This window comes from Anthonomus grandis, chromosome 22 (genome assembly GCF_022605725.1).
Source record: "Anthonomus grandis grandis chromosome 22, icAntGran1.3, whole genome shotgun sequence".
Taxonomy (NCBI): Eukaryota; Metazoa; Arthropoda; class Insecta; order Coleoptera; family Curculionidae; genus Anthonomus; species Anthonomus grandis.
The window spans coordinates 36,658,540-36,677,203 of record NC_065567.1 but is presented as its reverse complement, the minus strand read 5'-3'; the positions used below and the strand labels follow the sequence as shown (position 1 = coordinate 36,677,203).

The 18,664-nt window shown below is 32.8% G+C and overlaps 1 protein-coding gene across 1 annotated transcript; it reads left to right on the top strand.

Annotated features, from left to right (window-relative positions):
• The first annotated feature begins 9,345 nt into the window (after positions 1–9,345).
• Positions 9,346–16,979, top strand: LOC126748888 (exostosin-1). Its single transcript, XM_050458419.1, has 5 exons — positions 9,346–10,282; positions 13,926–14,154; positions 14,369–14,570; positions 14,677–14,965; positions 15,274–16,979. The coding sequence occupies exons 1-5, from the start codon at positions 9,619–9,621 to the stop codon at positions 16,071–16,073; spliced, it is 2,184 nt and encodes a 727-aa protein (XP_050314376.1). The 5' UTR covers positions 9,346–9,618; the 3' UTR covers positions 16,074–16,979.
• The last annotated feature ends 1,685 nt before the right edge of the window (positions 16,980–18,664 follow it).

Here is an 18,664-nt window from a genome sequence, read left to right as displayed (position 1 = left end):
TTAGACACACATAACATTCAAAAGATAGGGAATTATTTAAAGTTAGGTGCTTCAATTTATGTTTAAAGCATTTAATATTATTTGTAGCCTTCAGAATATTTGGGACCTGATCATAGTAGAACGAACCCAAAAATTGAAACAAATTTGTAAGATGTGTTTTTGAGTATTGATTTGTTTTTATGTTGCGGTTTGTAACATAATTGTGAGAAGGATTTTCGTATTCACCAATGTGTTTTTTACGAAAGCAGTGCTTTCAAATATATGTAAATCCCCAAAAATAAGTTATTTAGCATGTTTAACAAGTTTATTACTAGGTCATGATTTAACTTTATGATTCGAATAAAAAGTTTCTAAGTTATTGTTACATATTGCATTAGCACGTGCTCCGCCCTAGACAACCAAACCATAATTTGAAATTGATTCGATGAAAGCTAAGTAGACTGATCTTAAAGTATGAAAAGATCTGAGGCAACTCTGAGTAGCATGTGTTTATTAATTTGCGAAGCTTATCTGTGACGTAAAGGCAATGATCTTTCCATTATAAGTTTTTTCAACTATACCAAGATATTTTATATAGAGAAGTAATTGAGTGTTAGCCGTATAGAGTTGAAATTAGCTAGATTTGATTTGTAGATGGAAAACGACATGAATTTTGTTTTAAAAATATTAAGAGAAAGACCATTTACATTTAATCATTTATGTATGAGATTTAAGCTACTCTCCGATATATCTCAAACTTCATTCCGTGTATTTCCTTCAAAAAAAAATTGCAGTGTCATGTGCGTAAGACATGAGACTTCCACAGCAATTTAATGAGCGTATGATATTAATTTAAAAAGATGGCCATACTTTTTTTATTTATGTTTATTGTCTATTAAAGAGGCTAGTTTGTGTACTGCATCTGTAGCAAACAAGCCTGGACGAAATTCATATTGATTTTGAGATATAATTTTATGTCAATTTAGAAATTCTTCAAGTCTCATTTTTACACTTTTGTCGAAAATTTTTGCGGAATTATGTATTTAAGATACAGGCCTGTAGTTGGATAACTCTGATTTTGAACTGCCTCTATGAATTAGTGTTACAATAGCCGTCTTGAGGCTTGCAAGAACATAACCAGTGGTAAATATAATATGGTTATTCAACTAATACTTATAAGGGACTCATTAATATTTAAAATAACTTTAATTAAATTAAAAGTTTTTTAAACATGGACACCAGTAAAAGCTGGTGTAGAACCAAAATTATAAGAATTTTCAAAGTTTAAGTTCTTTTTCAGGTTCACTCTTATAGATCTGTAAATTATTAAATAACTAATAAACAAAAAAAACATTGTAGCACCACGCCCAAAAATGACTGCCAAATACGAGGCGGCCGAAATTCAAATTTTTGAACCAGGGGGAATTTTGAATCAATGCGCATGCGTACACGCCTAGAAATCGTTAATACGCAATTTTAAATATGTATGAGCTCATGCTGAGGAATCTATATTAAATGCTGACAAGACGTGACTATTTTATTAAAGTGATAAATAATATTGATGCGCTTTTAAAAGATTGGGCCCTAAAATAATTAAAAAATTGCGTGAAAGTGAGCGGTATATCAAAAAAGACCAGAAGAGTTTCGAAGTTTGAGTGAGATCAATGTATTGTGCCATGCAGATTTACGTCATCTGTCAAGATTTACGATTAGGGACAGAGCACACGGAACTTTGAGATTGCACGCATGCGTATTCTATACAACAACTTTTTTTAACGAGTTCTACTTCATTATTTTTTAGTTTTTAAGAAAAAATCAACAATCATAGGACTTGAATTAAAAACTATTTGTGTGTAAAGCAAATAGAGGGTCATGGAAACATTGAAAATGGGATAAATTCGGATGCAAACTCTTGAATTTGCCAACAACCTAGATAAAATAATATAAAATTAATAGATAATTTTCTTGTTTTTGAAGGTGGTAGACAATGGTACAGTGAAAACATCTTGTCGGACTTGCATTGTCTTATTTATTTAATGTAACACGACGTTTCGGTTGGTAAGTATCTCGTGTAGTGTAAACACCAGTTTACACTTGATAACGGTTGGAGATACTTACCAACCGAAACGTCGTGTTACATTAAATAAATAAGACAATGCAAGTCCGACAAGATGTTTTCAGATAATTTTCTGACAAAAAAGATATCTCGATTATATAAACTGCTTACATAATGCACCAATAATAAAATGTTACATATGCGAAGCTCGCCTACGAATACTGTTAAGCTAACATAATTATCTACTTACATTATTAAATAATAAAAACAATTATCTAAATAGAGATTACCTCTAATCTCTATTAAAAAATTGTAAAAGATGTAATATAATACAGAGTGAGTGGGCACGTGTACAATACTCACCTGGAGGTTGGTGCGTTTCTCCTGACTCAACTTGTATATGAGTTATTTAATGGAAATAGAACTGTAACGAGAGTCGGGCGGCAACAAAAAAGAGACAAGAAAAAATTTTTAAAAATTCAAATTTTAAAAAAAATTACAATAACGGATTGTATATTAAAAACTATATAACATGGTTATCCTAATAAACATTTAAAAATACCAATACTATGTTTGCTATTCTAATAATAGTTTTAATGACCTTTTAGTGATAAATAGTTCTATTCTTGCTTTAAAAAAACCTCCGGACCACAATTTTTCACCGTTCAAGGTAAGTTGCTCCATATATCGTTTCGACGTTAAACTCAAATCCTCAGATTAAAAAAGTCATCTAACAGTACGTTTAAGAGGGGACAATTACTCCAGACCTATACAGGTTGGTGAATAGAAGACTACACATAGGCATTATAAATGGCAACACCACTTCCCGCTTACTTTCTGGTTGATAAGCAGCGCGGCGGGTTCCGATCGTCTGATTTGCTATTTTCGACACTCAACAGACCTCATTTTGCTGTGTGATTGCATACTACCCTGTTGAGTATTAAATCGCTATTTTAATTTTTTTCCAATATTTTTCATTATGGCTAAACATATTTTAAAACGTTTTCCAAAAAAGTTCAATTGATTAAATGTTCTTATAAAGGCAATTCGACAGTACAATGCAGGGATTTATTCTCAGTAAATTTTGAAAAGGGACTAAAACTATTTTAAATGTCGTGTCAAATTTTGAGACATCTTTTTGACTCCAAGAATGTAGAAATTGTCACATTAAAGCTTACCTATTAGAGGTAGAACGGCGGGAAGAAATGACTTGTAGTGCTTTAGTTTTGGATTCAATACGATCGAGTTGGAGAGGAACTGGATATGCACCATAAAACTGTGACGATTATTTAGAAAAAACATGGATACAAATGTTTTAAATAATTTCAAAACTCAGGAGGTATTTTCTGAAGACCAGTGGCGAAGAATGGTATTTTGTTAAATCATGATGGAAAAGGCAAATGACATGAAAAAGGCATGATGAAAATGAAAATTTCTTAGGAAATATTTTGTTTTCAGATGAGTCATCTTTTCCATTGCATGGTAAACACAATCCTTCCATTGTTTGTTACTGGTCTCTGGAAAATGAGCACAGAAGTTTTTAGTTCCGTACTCAGTACCCTCAAAAGTTGAATGGTTGGGTTGATATTTTGGGCGACCATATTATTGGGCCATTTTTCAATGATGCAGGCTTAAGCCAGAAAATGCTTTGAGTTGCTACAAAACCAAGTTCTTCCTGCCGTTCAACTCATCTGATATAGAAGTTGGATTAGTTCATTTCCAAGAAGATGGCTGTTCTGCTCATAATGCAGTTAGAGTAAAAGAATTAAAAAAAAAAACTTTTCCTAACCGCGTTAGTAGTGGGACTGGAAATATTAAATGGCCTCCAAGATCTCCCGATTTGTCATCAAATGACTTTTATTTGTGGCGATATCTTAAGGAGACTATTTATAAACATCATAGGCCATCGAAATTAGAGGAGTCCAGAAACAAAGTTGTTGGATCTGCTAATTCCATTTTACCTCAAAGTCTTGTGGAAGCAAGAAACAGCTTTTACGATAGGGTAACCTTTTGTTTAGCTAAAGATGGAGGTCTTTTTGAGCCTTTTATTTAATAAATTATTTGTTAGGCTAATTATTTAGTTTGATTTTTTTAGTTTAGTGAGTTATGTCAGAGGCTTACTAAAAAAATTTTTAAATAATCGACGTCGCACCTCAAACACTAGCGTACTGTCGCGGCGGCGGCGTTGCAACGTCTCATCTGTGAGGAACTTTGTATGTGTAGTGATCATTCGCCAATCTGTATATTGCTGCGGATATATTTCGGTATTCCCAGAATATTTTTTTTTAATTTTTAATTCATTTTGAATGAATGAATTAAGAATATAGCTGGCTTATTTTAGTTGTGAGAATCTTTGTCCTTTTTCTAATCTTATTCGTGGCAACGAACCTAACGCGTACGCATTGATAATATGATTATTCTGATCTAAAATGTATAATATTATGGGTACCTCAGGGAACTTGAACCACTCTTGTTTCTAGAATACATATTTTATCACCAAAATGTGGCTCCTATTTCTGAGGCACATTGGTATGCTGACGACAATCGGGTTCTACATTTTTTGATTCTCATTATTGTGAGTACCTCCTCAGTATTCTGACCGTCAGCTGAAGAATGTATAAATTCAGATCTTGAGTAGGTTATGAAATCTTCCAACTTGCAGATTAATCCGAATAAGACAAAAGTTTTGCTTTTTGCAGAAAGAGTTTAATGGAGAAGCAGAGTAATCTACCTGTTAAGCGTGGTGACATTCCCCTTACTTATTCAGACAGTGTAAAAGATTTTGGAAGGTGTAATTATTGATACTTCTCTTCGATTCAAAGTCCATGTTAGCATGTTACTCCAAAATGTTATCCGCAATTTTTTGTGGGCTTATTTCTCAATCTTTATCTTTCGTATTCGTCGCACATTTTTTGCCCGACAAAAATGTCAACAAAGTTTCATTTTGGTTCGATTCGAGGTCAAAAAAGTTACATTTCACGAGCTGTCGTGAAAAGAGGCCTCGAAAAAACATAAGTGAGATTGGCCGTGCAACAATATTGGCTTCACTTGAAGAAGGCCACACCCAAAGGATCGTGGCTAATAGAGTTGAGGTTTGGCAAAGTGATGTGTGTCGCACTTGGAATCATTATCTGCAGAATAATTCGCTTCTTAATAGACCGAGAGGCGGTAGAAGGCGTATACTAATCAACAACAGAACCGTTATATTTACTTTACTATCCGAAGAAACCCAACTATCGCAATATTAGCACTTTAAACAGATATGCGTGATCCTTGAGAGTTCAAGTTTCCGTCAAGTTTGAGATATCGGCAATCATTAAGAGTATCCTGACTACAACCTGAGCATAAAATCCGTCGAGTACAGTGGGCACAATAGCACATGGCTTTACCTGCAAATTTTTGAAACCTGGTTTTTTTCTAACGAAACAAGAATTTATTTGGTGCAGGATAGTCAATGAATTCGGGTATGGAGGAAGCTAACAAGAGCTACTCAGCTTGTTCATGCACACCCCGTACCATTCTTTGCAGGAGGAAGTGCTATGTCCTGGGCTGGTCTCATGAGTAGAGATCCCACCGAATTAATCTATATTCAAGGCACAAAAAAATCAGTATCTTTATTAATAAAAAGTCTGAATTTGTTAATTTTAATTTGTATTAAGAAATAAACCTATGTTTAAAAAAAATCTTTCTAGTAATAAAAACCGATTCCAAGCGGTCTATCGGTAATTACCGTTCCTAAATGGTATTAACCAAACACGTCCAAGCGGTTGTAGTTATAACCGTGTTGAGATACGTGACGTCACCAATTAGCCCTTTAAACGTCATCAATTTGGAACAGTAATTACCCACGTCCGGAGCTGTTTTCTAAACGTCAAATGTCAAAGATATTGAAATAAGTGCGGGAAAAAATAAAAACAAACAACAAATTATTTCCTTTTTAAAGTTCACAAAATTTATTATGGCTAATAAGTTTTCTTTTTTGATATTTATGTTTCAGTACTAATTAAAAATAACATTACTGGCGTCTGGGGTATTATTTACAAACAACGGCGAGTTCGCGAGTCTCCTAGATCTGGTCCTGGCTTCAGACCCTGACTCGTACACTGTATCAGTACATGCCCCCCTAGGAACATCGGACCACAAATTGATAACAGTCTCTTGCCAGTTGGAGGTTAAAACGCAGGATCCTCCGATGCCGCGGAAGGTATGGCACTATAAATCAGCTGAGTGGAACTATCTTCGGGAATTTTATCGCTCATTCCCTTGGAAAGAAGTCTGCTTTAGAACCAATAATATCTCAGAGTGTGCAAACCAAATTACAGAGACGATCTTGGCAGGAATGGAAGCTTATATCCCTTTTTCTACTAAATGCGGATCAAACAACAAGCAATGGTTCAACCTGAATTGTAAAAAGGCAGTAAACACTAAAAACGCAGCATATCGCAAATGGCGTCAACATCCTTCCATCGAAAATCGGAGGAACTTTTTAGCCTCCAAAAATAGCTGCAAGCGAATTATTGATGAATGCAAAGAGAGTCACAACAACAGGATCAAAAACAAACTGCTAAACTGCCCAAATGGAACAAGATCTTTCTGGTCGGTATCGAAAGCCGTTAGTCAAGGATTTGCTAAGTCGGTCTTGCCACCCCTAACAGCAGATGATGGTTCTATCGCGGTAACAGCAAGGGAAAAAGTCAACTTACTGGGTAAACTCTTCGCGTCCAATTCTACTCTGCACTCGCAAGGCAAAACACCGCCATATTTGCCAAGGGTGAATTCCTCGATGGGAGAAATTTCGTTTCCCCAACGAATTATAAATAAAATTCTTAAAAGGGTAGACACCAACAAAGCTTCTGGACCCGATGGAATTCCAGCCCTAATACTAAAACGTTGTGCAGACGAATTGACTCCTCCCTTATGTAGACTGTTCACGGCATCGTATAAGCAGGGCCAATTTCCAACAAGCTGGAAAACTGCTCGAGTGCAAGCTGTACCCAAAAAGGGTAAGAAGACGATGCCCTCCAATTACCGCCCGATTGCACTAGTTTCAGTAATATCGAAGATTATGGAGAAAGCAGTCAACCAACAACTGTTAAGATATCTGGAATCATCTGGACTAATCAGCGATCATCAATACGGCTTCCGAAAGCTTAGATCCACCGGCGATCTTCTGGCCTACGTCACACACTTGTGGACGGAGGCCATGAAGAAGCACGGCGAGTCCTGCTCAGTAGCTCTTGACATTTCCAAGGCATTTGACAGAGTATGGCATGAGGGACTACTAACCAAGCTCTCCTCAATCGGCATACAAAACTCATTATTGAATTGGATTAAAAGTTTTCTTGAACAACGAACAATCCAAGTAGCCGTCGATGGATACCTCTCCGACAAATTTAACATTAACGCTGGAGTCCCTTAAGGATGCATTCTATCCCCCACCCTTTTCTTGGTATATATCAACGATTTGCTAGGAACCACTGTCAATCCAATCTACAGCTTTGCGGACGATAGCACACTTTTTCGATTTCCACATTTAAGTCCGCCAAACCAACGACAACCGCAAGTTCTCAGAATCTTAGGCAGCAACAAGTAGCTTCAACCAACAACGATATTAGAGCAATCTTGGAGTGGGGCGATAACAATTTAGTCAATTTTAACGCTAAAAAAACGCAGGCTGCAGTATTTACGATGAAGACTAACCTTGGTGGCCCGGAGCTGGTTATGGCAGGGAAAACATTGCCAATGAAATCATCTTTACATCTTCTAGGAATCGAGGTCACCAACAGTGTGTCCTGGCATGACCACGTTGCCGAGGTCGCCAGGGCTTCCAAAAAACTCGGAGTGCTTTTCAAAAAGAAAGCTGATCTCTGTTTGTTCTACCGTTATTATCACGGTAAGTGCTCCTCTGAGTTGGCAGGCCTGATTCCACCCAGGGCTGTTCCGGCAAGAAGGACGCGTCTAGCAGTTGCGGCTCATCAACATCGAGTCCACCTGCCTACCCCAAGGACGTCGCTGTATCGGGACTCATTCATCTGGAGAACATTTTCTTTGTGGAACGGGCTTCCACCTCTCATATTTCCCGACGCATTCAACCTGCAGCGATTCAAGATAAATGCCCACAAATATCTTCGCGCAAGCACCACTCCAAGAGTGACATAGGACTTTCCTCTTATGCTTGTGTTTACCATAAAAAAAAAAAAAATTATGACAGCGACAGCTGACAAATTATGAAGTTTCTTCAACCAAACAAGTCCAAGGACACGATTGGTTATGTTATAAAGGGACTGTTCAAGGTCAACCAAGGGCTTAACCGCGGTTAAAACCGATAGATCGCTTGGAATCGGTTAAAGTTTTTTTACAAGCATTTTAGCTGTTTTCTTAATTAAAACTAATCAATTAATAAGTTTCTAATCTATTTTTGCCAATAAAAAAAACTTTCGTGTTGCAAAAACTTTTGAATCTATGTAAATATCGAGAAATATGTCGCAATCCATACACAGGCTTAAATAGTTAAAGATTTTTGAGACTTTCAAATTGCAATTTCTTGTCTTTCTGAGGCGTTTATTTAGCACTCGCATTCCTGTGTATTGTGAATGAAATTCAATACATAACAAACACATTAGGTTTAATATACTTGCAATGCCGCACTATACTACAGCCTTGTTTGAATGTTCCTTTACCTTTCAAGCTGTTAGCATTTCTAACTCTAGCTATCTAAAGACGTATAGAGAGCTGCTTTAACAAATTGCTATTTAGCCACTGTTGATCTTAACATCTATTTTTCTATTTATTTTCGTGTAAATGGCTTACGTTTTACTGAGACATCTTTGTTCATTTTTAATGGTATTAGGTAACACTAATTTTCTTTTTTTCTCTATTTGACTTATTTTTTCTTTATGGAATTTGTCTTTTATTCTTCTATGGAATTTCTTAGTTTTTAGGTTTGTAAACTAGAAAGGTTAAGCTAATCTCAAAGCTAATCTTGTACGGCAGAATCTAAGTGGATCCTGTGGCAAACTACAGTTAACTTTTAGCACCGAGTAGAACATTTGGGGACTTTCTGAGCGAATCAAATTCTCTGTCTGACTTACAGTATAAGTATGAATTTCATCGAAAATCACATCACTTATAGACTTAGACTGTACCATTTTATGGACGATTCTAAGAAAAAATTTTTGTAAGCATGAATAAACTGTACTTTACTTACTTTAGTTTTCTTTACACTCAATTCGCGGTTTAAGAAAAAGAAGTGAGAGAAGAAGAATATGAGACAGATGACATGCATATGCACGCTTGCGCAGATCAATCAGTGTAAAATGTAAATTAATAGTTATTGGTTAATGTTTATTCAAAATACGTGTTTTTATTTTTTCCTTGCAATGAACTATTATAAGACTAATAATTACAGTTCCAAATCACGATACGTTTTAATCTTAATTTAATAAAAGCAGCATTTATGTGATACATTCATAGTCATACCACAAAATAAAGGCTGATAGGGCATAAACATAAACATGTCCAATAGAGTGTTTGATATTATGAACTTGAAACCTCCCATTCTCTAGAAGTATGAAGTAGTTTTTATGTTTTTTAAATTAGTAATGCAGGCCAAGAGACGGTATCTACTAGTATTTGTTGTAGCTTTTTTAACAATTTGGTATTTTGGTGGCTGGTATCATTTACAGAACAAAACTGGGGTATCAAGTTATTCTACAGAACTACCTTCCTATGTCAATTTAGAAAGTATAGAAACAGGATTTATACCCAGAGAAAGGGCCTTTACTTCAAATGATCCAAAAGTTTATTGCCGGATGGAGACATGTTTTGACTTCAGTAGATGTCAACATAAATTTAAGGTCTATGTTTATCCGCAAGAGGAAAACAACACCCCTAGTCCGTCCTATCTAAAGCTCCTAAATATTTTACTGGAATCAAGATATTATACTCCAGACCCCAAAGAAGCTTGTTTATTTGTTTTAAGTATTGATACTTTAGACAGGGATCGTCTTAGCAGTGATTATGTGAGAAATCTGCAAAGCAAAATCCATAGGCTACCCTACTGGAATGATGGCCAAAATCATTTAATTTTTAATTTATATTCAGGAACATGGCCTAATTATACAGAAAATAATTTGGATTTTGACTATGGAAAGGCAATATTGGCTAAAGCTAGTATGTCTGAAAGTCATGTACGACCTGGATATGACATTAGCATTCCTTTGTTCCATAAAATACACCCTGAAAAAGGTAAGAGATAACTTTAAATTGTATGTTAATGCTTCGGTAGGTATGCTGTTTTTATTTATTTTAATAGAGAGGCAATTTACAAGAATAAAATAAAATATAAGTACATTCATATACTTAATAATAAGTGGCAATTATAAACAATATAACAAATAGTCAATGATACAGAAATTAACAAAATTATAGCAAAAAAGAACAAAAACATAAAATGTAACCTTACAGACAATTCCAGTCCCCTAGTTTCTTTAAAGTTTTATTATTCTGCTGATTGGAGAATGAAAACCATAATTAGCATGATCAAAAGGAAAACTGAACATAGCAGAATTCTGAAAGCTATTATTGATATTGACTGGTACATTTTCCGAAATACCAGGCAATAAAAAATTACATATATTATTTTTAAAATGTCAGGAAAGTCCTCCGCACCATCAGACTATCAATAATAAATGTATCCTTTATTATATTATAATTATTAATATGAAAATTCTGGTAAATTACAAATGTCAGCCTTGAAAATTAGGAACTGATAGTTTAGGAAGTAGAAGGAATATGTGATATCTATCACATTTGTACATAAGCTAATTAATGGTTATATAAATTGTTGCAGTTTGTTAGAGTGTATAATCTTAGATTTACCAACTAGAATTAGACAAGATGCTTTCCATATTCCTTTTCACCTACTAATTATGGGCAAAATTCTCCCATAAATTGTTACTGTAAACTCATAAATAGTTGCAACATTAAAGCTTTTGGCCTGTGGGTGAATTTATTTAGGAAACAATTGGTCAATGCTGCTATTTAGTTTTATTGTTTGAAATTTTTGAGTTTATATATTGGTTTATATATTATACATTTTTATAAGTTATCTGGCCTTAGATAACTTAAAATTACCTTGTAAATTACTGTTATTATATTGTTAAATTATTTAATGGAGTAACCCATCATTGTAAATAAATAAATTAAAGAAAAAATTGTTTCCATATGGTTGAAATAAAAGACCCATGCTACATGTTAGGCATATTCAAGCCAAGAATTAACAGTTGAGAAGTAGACCATCTTGAAAGAAAAGACAGACAATTTACCAGAGCTCAACCCAATACCAAGATTTTAATAAATAAACATATAATTATTTTATAGATGAACCAACAAATATGATGTGCTTATTTATAAAGTAAATAAAAATAGAAATAAGTATAAGTGTAGCCATAGAGATGTGAGATATATATTGTTACTCAGTGGTAGTGTTACTATTTTAAGACTACATTAACTCTTTCTAAGAATGCACACTATTTAAATAGTTGTTACTATAAACCAACATTTTCTTAAGAGATGTAATTAAAATTTGTAAGTTTTGGTAATATACATAGTGAAAAAAGCATTCTATTTTTAAAATTACTATTCGAGTATTGATTAGGAGGTACAAATATGTTACAGGTCTGTTTTAGGACCTCCCTTGCCTCTTATATTTTTTTAAATTGATACTGCACATTTGCAGTTTTCTATAGTGAATAGAAAAAAACCTAACAACAATAATCACATGTCCATATACAATACATGGTTGTTAAACAATAAATTAAAAATTAACATAAAGAGATTGTAAAACAATAACAAGAAAAAAGGAACACCAATTTTGAATGTACACACAATAAAATACTTGAAATGGTAAATTATCTTTTGTGCATTAACCAGATTGTAAAAATACTAAGTGATCAATGTAGTTGTATATTGAATCTTAATAATGTTAATTAAATGCTTATTTATTTATAATGCATATATGTATTCTAAGTAACTCATTAATATCAAGGTTTTCAAATAATGCTATTAAAATTCTCTTTTTAATTTGCCATTTAGATTCCACACTAATTTGCCTCAGTTCTCATATATCCAATTGGCTAAATTTTTTAAGGGAAACTGATATATTTTTTTAATGAAATTATATTTAATTAATCTTTCCTTTCTTAATTAATTTTTCCAATTCCTTTAGAACTGTGTTTATTGATGTATGGGGTTCCTAATTTTGGTGGAACTGAATTTTTCTTTAACACTCTATCTTTCTGTCTTTAAAAAAAAATATAAAAATATAACGTTGTTATATTTTCTTATACTGTTGGACGATAGAGAAATAATTTCTGGATAATATAGAATTCTTCTGTTTTCTCGAGCTGTCTTTTAAGTAACCCAAAAGTCACAATAATAAGGCATCAATGAGTGCCCTATCATAAAAAATATGTTTGAATTTCTTTCAAATGTTAGCAGTTGGTGAAATCTTTCAACTAAAACTAAGCTCTTAAAAATTGCTATATATTTAACGGAAAAATGGACTTGACTTGTGGATAAATAAATTTTATGGTGTTTTATCCTAGCCTTGCCTCATGTAATTAGCTTGAATAATATTAAGGCTTTGTTTCCCATTTGTTATAGCTGATGACTTATAATTGAGATTGTTTCACTCAGTTCATGATTTTCTAGACATTTTTGGCCATTTTACAAAGAAGACATTCAGCTCACCAACTGGGTAGTGAGGTTGTAATTGTTACAGAAAAATAGATAAAAAAACTGTATACCGTTTGTTTTTTTACAGTTCAGCACCAACGTTTGTATTGTATTGTTTCTTTAGGTAAAATTAAGCAAATTTAAAATATGGTTTACAATTAGTCTTGAAAAGCATTTTTTCAATTGTTTGCTGTGACCACAATTTCCAGATACTCTTAACCTAAATCCGTTTTGTGATAACTTTTAAGATTTTTCTGACTCCCATATCTTATTTAGTGACATAATTTTTTTGTAAACAATTATTACAATTAAATTAGTCAATTTCAATTAGTTGATTCCACTTTTTTTTTAAGAAGCAAAAAGACCATTGTATATGTGTATGTATTGTCATTTCACCCTAATTCTGTTTTTACCACACAAGAATTAATAGCTAAAGCGTCAGTGGTTGACCGTAATCGCTGTTTGAGCTGTAAAATTGGTGGCAACATTCTGTAAACTTTGAAAATCACTGCTGATTTAAACTGTACCTGTTACAAAGCCTATACGAAATATCAACAACTTGTCTGTGGTTTATATTGAGAAGTTTCACTACAAATTTCCACAAGTGCTCTACCAAACCTCATAAGTTTGAATGGTCAAAAGTAGAAATTGTAATTTGTTGTTTACTCTCCTACATTATAGATAACATAAGTCGCGTATAAGGCTATAGTTAAAAAAATGCATATCTCGAAGAATTCAACCACCGTTCAAATATTCTGGTTAGTCCTAGCACAAGATTTATTAAAAAAAAAAAAAAAGATGGATATTAAATTTTTTCAAAGTTACTTTTTGATACCAGCACTCATTTATGAAGCTGAAGAGGAAAATTGAAATTCAAAGGAAAATCAGTTAAATGCCCGATCTACAAAACTTAAAAATACTGTAGGTATATAAATAAATAAAAGTAACAAAAACATTTCATTAGCCTCAAAAGCCGATTGATTGGATTCATCTAAATTTGACCTTTAAGGTATTTTTAAAGCCATTTATGGAAAGTGGTTTTTGAATATATGTAATTAACTGACTCTAGATTCAATTTTATATTTTAGTAAAAGTTTCTAGCTTTTTTTCCGATTTTTTAAGGTCATTTTAATAACTAAATTTAATTTTTCAGGTGGTGAGCCAGGCTCAAATTCAGCAAGTAGTTATCCTCTAGAAAAGACATATATACTGGCCTTCAAAGGTAAAAGATATGTGCATGGCATAGGTTCCGATACAAGGAATTCACTTTATCACTTACACAATCGAAAAGACATGATCATGATTACCACATGTAGACATGGTAAAAGTTGGAAGGACATGAAAGACGATAGGTGTGATGAGGATAACCAAGAGTATGATAGGTAATCTAAAATAATTCTTTCTATAACAACAAAGTGCAAACTTACTTCAACCAAAGTTGTACTAGCTTAACAACAGTTATTAGTTCTTTAAGATAAAATTCAACAATCTCTAATCAATTAAATAAAATTAAAAAAAAATTACTAAAACATATGTTTAATTTGATCAAAAATGTGCTTTAGAATATTTAAGACTTAATAACAAATACTTTTTTAGGTACGATTACGAGACATTGCTACAAAATTCAACGTTTTGTCTAGTTCCTAGAGGAAGAAGGTTAGGATCATTCAGATTTTTGGAAGCTTTACAGGCCGGCTGTATTCCGCTTTTACTGTCCAATGGTTGGGAATTACCATTTTCTGAAGTAATCGACTGGAAAAAAGCTGTGATATGGGCAGATGAACGACTGTTTTTACAGGTAACTGGATATATGCGTTTTGTAGATTTTTGATTAAATATTTAAGGGAATAAGAAACAGGCAAACAATGTGTGGTAAGGTAGAAAATAGGGGTCCTTATTTCTAGGTGCCTCACATCATTCGTTCAATACCACCAAGCAAAATTCTCGAGCTTCGACAGCAAACTCAGGTCCTATGGGATAGATATTTCTCTTCCATAGAAAAAATTGTGTATACCACCCTTGAAATAATCAGAGACAAATTGCCAAAGAAGCGAAAACGAGACGGTACTATTTGGAATACCTTTCCTGGAGCGTTGGTTACACTACCAACATTTTCTGACTCAAAAGAGGACTTTCCTTTCCATATCGAGTTAAAAACAAATAAATTTACTGCTGTGATTTATTGCCAGTTAGGTAAGTGTTTATGTGAATTTGACTTTAAAAATTATATATCTCTTCTTTTTTATAAAGTCTCAAGATATCTTATTCTGATTACTAAAAGATCTAAAAAACTCCCAGTGTGTATTTTTTCCTATTTTACCTTACATTTCACTTTGAAAAAACAATGTGTTAAAAGTAGAACCTGAGTTTGCCATCAGATCATTTTTATTAAAATTTTAGTTGGACTTTTAAAATATCTAAAAATAGTCGGTCTCAACAAATGATTTATAAACATAAATTGTAAATAGGCATTTTATATTAATAAGTATATTTTGTTCCAGGGATTCCTTTGAGTTCAACATCGACCTTGTATAGATTAGTCGGTAATTTGTCTCGAAGTAAAAATGTGGCCAAAATCTTAGTAGTGTGGTCGAATGACAAGAGGCCGCCAAGCAGAAGTAGGTGGCCAGCTTTACCAACACATACCCCTTTACATATCATCGAAACTGGTAGTGCGATGGAAGGAAAATCAAGCATTTCTCAAAGATTTTATCCTCATAAAGAAATAAAAACTGATGCAGTTCTTTCTTTAGATGAGGATACAATTTTAACCACGGAGGAAATTGATTTTGCTTTCGTGGTATGGAAGCAATTTCCAGATAGGATTGTCGGATATCCTGGTAGATCTCATTATTGGGATGACTCAAAATCTACTTGGGGATATACTTCCAAATGGACCAATGATTATTCAATCGTATTAACTGGAGCCGCATTTTACCATAACTATTACAATTATTTGTACACGGAATGGTTAAGTTCCCTTTTACACAAAACAGTGGAACAGAGCCAAAATTGTGAAGATATCCTTATGAACTTTTTAGTTAGTCATGTTACACGTAGACCTCCAATTAAAGTAACACAACGCAAACAGTATAAAGAGCAGCCTAGTGCAGGAACATGGTCACCGTGGAATGATCCTGATCATTTTATTCAACGGCAGACCTGCTTAAATACTTTTGCTGCCGTATTTGGGTATATGCCGCTATTAAGGTCTAATTTTCGGCTTGATCCTGTTCTGTTTAAGGATTCTGTATCAAATAAAAGGAAAAAGTATCGAAAAATAGAATTAGTAGGGAGTTAATGAAATATAAGCAGTTAGTCCTAAACTAAGAATCTTTCTGCTTTTTTTGTATTCTTGTACTTTTAATGGAGATATTTTTGATTATCTAGTCTAAATGGCTGTAACATGACTACTCGTTTGGCAAATCCATATCTTCTAATCAGTGTCAGAAAATGAGACATTGTTAACTATATGATTTAATAAAGGTGAACCTTTTTCACTTATATAGTTTAAGTCGCGACAATAATAACACATCGGTCATTTTAGTGCATCTTATTCTTTTCTCTTACAAATGTTTTCATGGAGTTGTGCCTTTGTCAGGCAAGTAGACAAATATAGTTCATTCATATTTTGAATCCATCACTTATGTGTTCATCATTAAGAAAAGTGTATAAACATATTTTTTATTTATGTAATGGACATGTATTAAAGTTATTTTAAAGTTTCCACACTTAGCAACATACTTATACATTATTTTATTACTGTTGTTTTTGTACCATTTGACTGTACTACAAGGTTTATCTATATGTTTGTTATGAAGCCATCATTTTAAAACAAATGAACTTTATTGACAAAAAATATTGAAATGAAAAACATTTTTTAAATACATTTTTTAAAACTGTTTGTTCTATTTTATTGTATGTTTTTTTTTTTTAATATTTTTGTTTGTTATTTTGTTCGCACTAAATAAAATGTGATATTAGGACAATTAGCGATGTTGTACTTGAAAACAGTAAATTTTACTGGTGCGTGTATTGTATTTTGGGATCTACGTGAAAATTTGGAAAAATTTAGTCAAAACTAGATACTGTATATACAAACAAAAATGTCGTAACATACAAATAAAAAATTATTAAAAATCCTTATACACTCTGCAACACACAATTTTTAAATCACCGGAAAATCTAATAAAAAAATAAATGGTGAGGTCTGATATTTTTATTACCCTTCAAGCTTCATTTTTTTTGTTAAAGATTAATTGGTACTTATGGATAATATTGCTTGATTACAAGCATGGTAAGTGTAAATTTTTCTTCGTGCAGGCGCAAATACAGTATGTTTACTGCCACTTTTTTTCAATTATCATTTAGGTTCATAAACTAGTTTTAGTGAAATATTGTGTGTAGGTTGTTAGAAAATCGTGCATATTTACAAACTATTCCTTAGTCGGTTATTAGCATTTTTGCGTAAATGTACCTGGTGACCCAATAAGACCGTTTCTCGGCCATGTCTCGAGAACCGTTCGTGGTTATGACTTAGGGGTAAAAAAAAATTATTGTTATTATTTTGAAGTTAAAAATTTTGTTCACATTTTTAAAGAGCACCAGTCTTTTCATCATTTTCGTAAAAAAACATTTTTTTTTTTTAAATAAAGATGGGGGTTGGCGTTCAATTGTTTTTGCCATAACTTGGTTTAACTTCTTAATAATTTGACCGATTTAAATAAATTTGGCATCGCTGAGAAGAGAAATAAGAATCAACCAAAATATAGTTGAATCTTTCTCCGCTAGGGGGCTAGCTTTGACACCATGACCCAAAATCCTAAAAAATTTAAATGTAATGATAAGACTTTTCTTTATGAAAAAGTTGCCAAATAACATACAATAAAGCCAGTGAAAGCCGTTGTTTACATTCTCGTTCAACCTCAAATATTAGGAAAAATTATATTAATGGATCTTTGAACGCTAAGGATCGCGGTAAATGCCCTAAAACTATTAAAAATTTAGCTACAAAATAAATAAGATGTTGAAGTTTGTAGGATAAAAAACGGCATTTTACTTTTAAAAAAATTCAATAAAGATCAAAAGCTGTACCGGGTAAGTCAACGAATGGCCGGACTAGTTTATTTTCCTGAAAATAATATTTGTCTATATCATGCTCAAGCTGTTACTTTTTATTTTGAAATACACAGGGTGCTACAAAAACATATTTTTTAAGTAGAGTACTCGGTATTTGAAGACATTCTTGAATTCTACATATAACTCTTTTCAGGGTAATCTTATTACGTATAATTTATATATAAAATTATTAATTTCTCACATATTAAACCTGTAACAAAAATGACGCGAATAAACATAGCTTTGAAGAAAACTCTTCAAACAATTTACTTCCTAACTTATGAAAGAATGTATTTTTGTAACATTCTTTATATTTCAAATAATCAGAGAATAGCATGGTAACAAAATAAGATTTCGGATTAATCCATTGTAGAATAACTTTGGAAAAAAATCCGGCTACGACAAACTACTTATCAACTTCTGTAAAATGTTGCTTGTTTAGAGGGTTATATGTTGACACTTTTAATTTTGAAATAGGAGTAATAGGAGGATTTAGATATTTTACAGTACAGGATATTTTCCTTAAACTTTTTACTGCATTATACGGATTTTAGGGAGATTGTGAAAACTTAACCCTATTTAGGTTTTCATAATATCCCTTAAAAAAGTAACCATTTTTTATCGGTTTTTCAACTTGAATAAATAATTATCTATGAATTTAATATTTATACACCATTTTACTAAGGCATAATTGACAGAAGTGTTTAGAATCCAGGTTTATTTATGGACCAGACGAATTATTATGCATCGCTTTTAACTGGTAACTCTCCATCA

Bases quoted from the DNA above. Each gene is read 5' to 3' on its own strand.
- LOC126748888 (XM_050458419.1), top strand. From the start codon at position 9,619: ATGTTTTTTAAATTAGTAATGCAGGCCAAGAGACGGTATCTACTAGTA. The intron at 14,155-14,368 runs GTAATCTAAAAT...ATACTTTTTTAG, and splicing joins GATAACCAAGAGTATGATAG to GTACGATTACGAGACATTGC. The intron at 14,571-14,676 runs GTAACTGGATAT...CCTTATTTCTAG, and splicing joins ATGAACGACTGTTTTTACAG to GTGCCTCACATCATTCGTTC.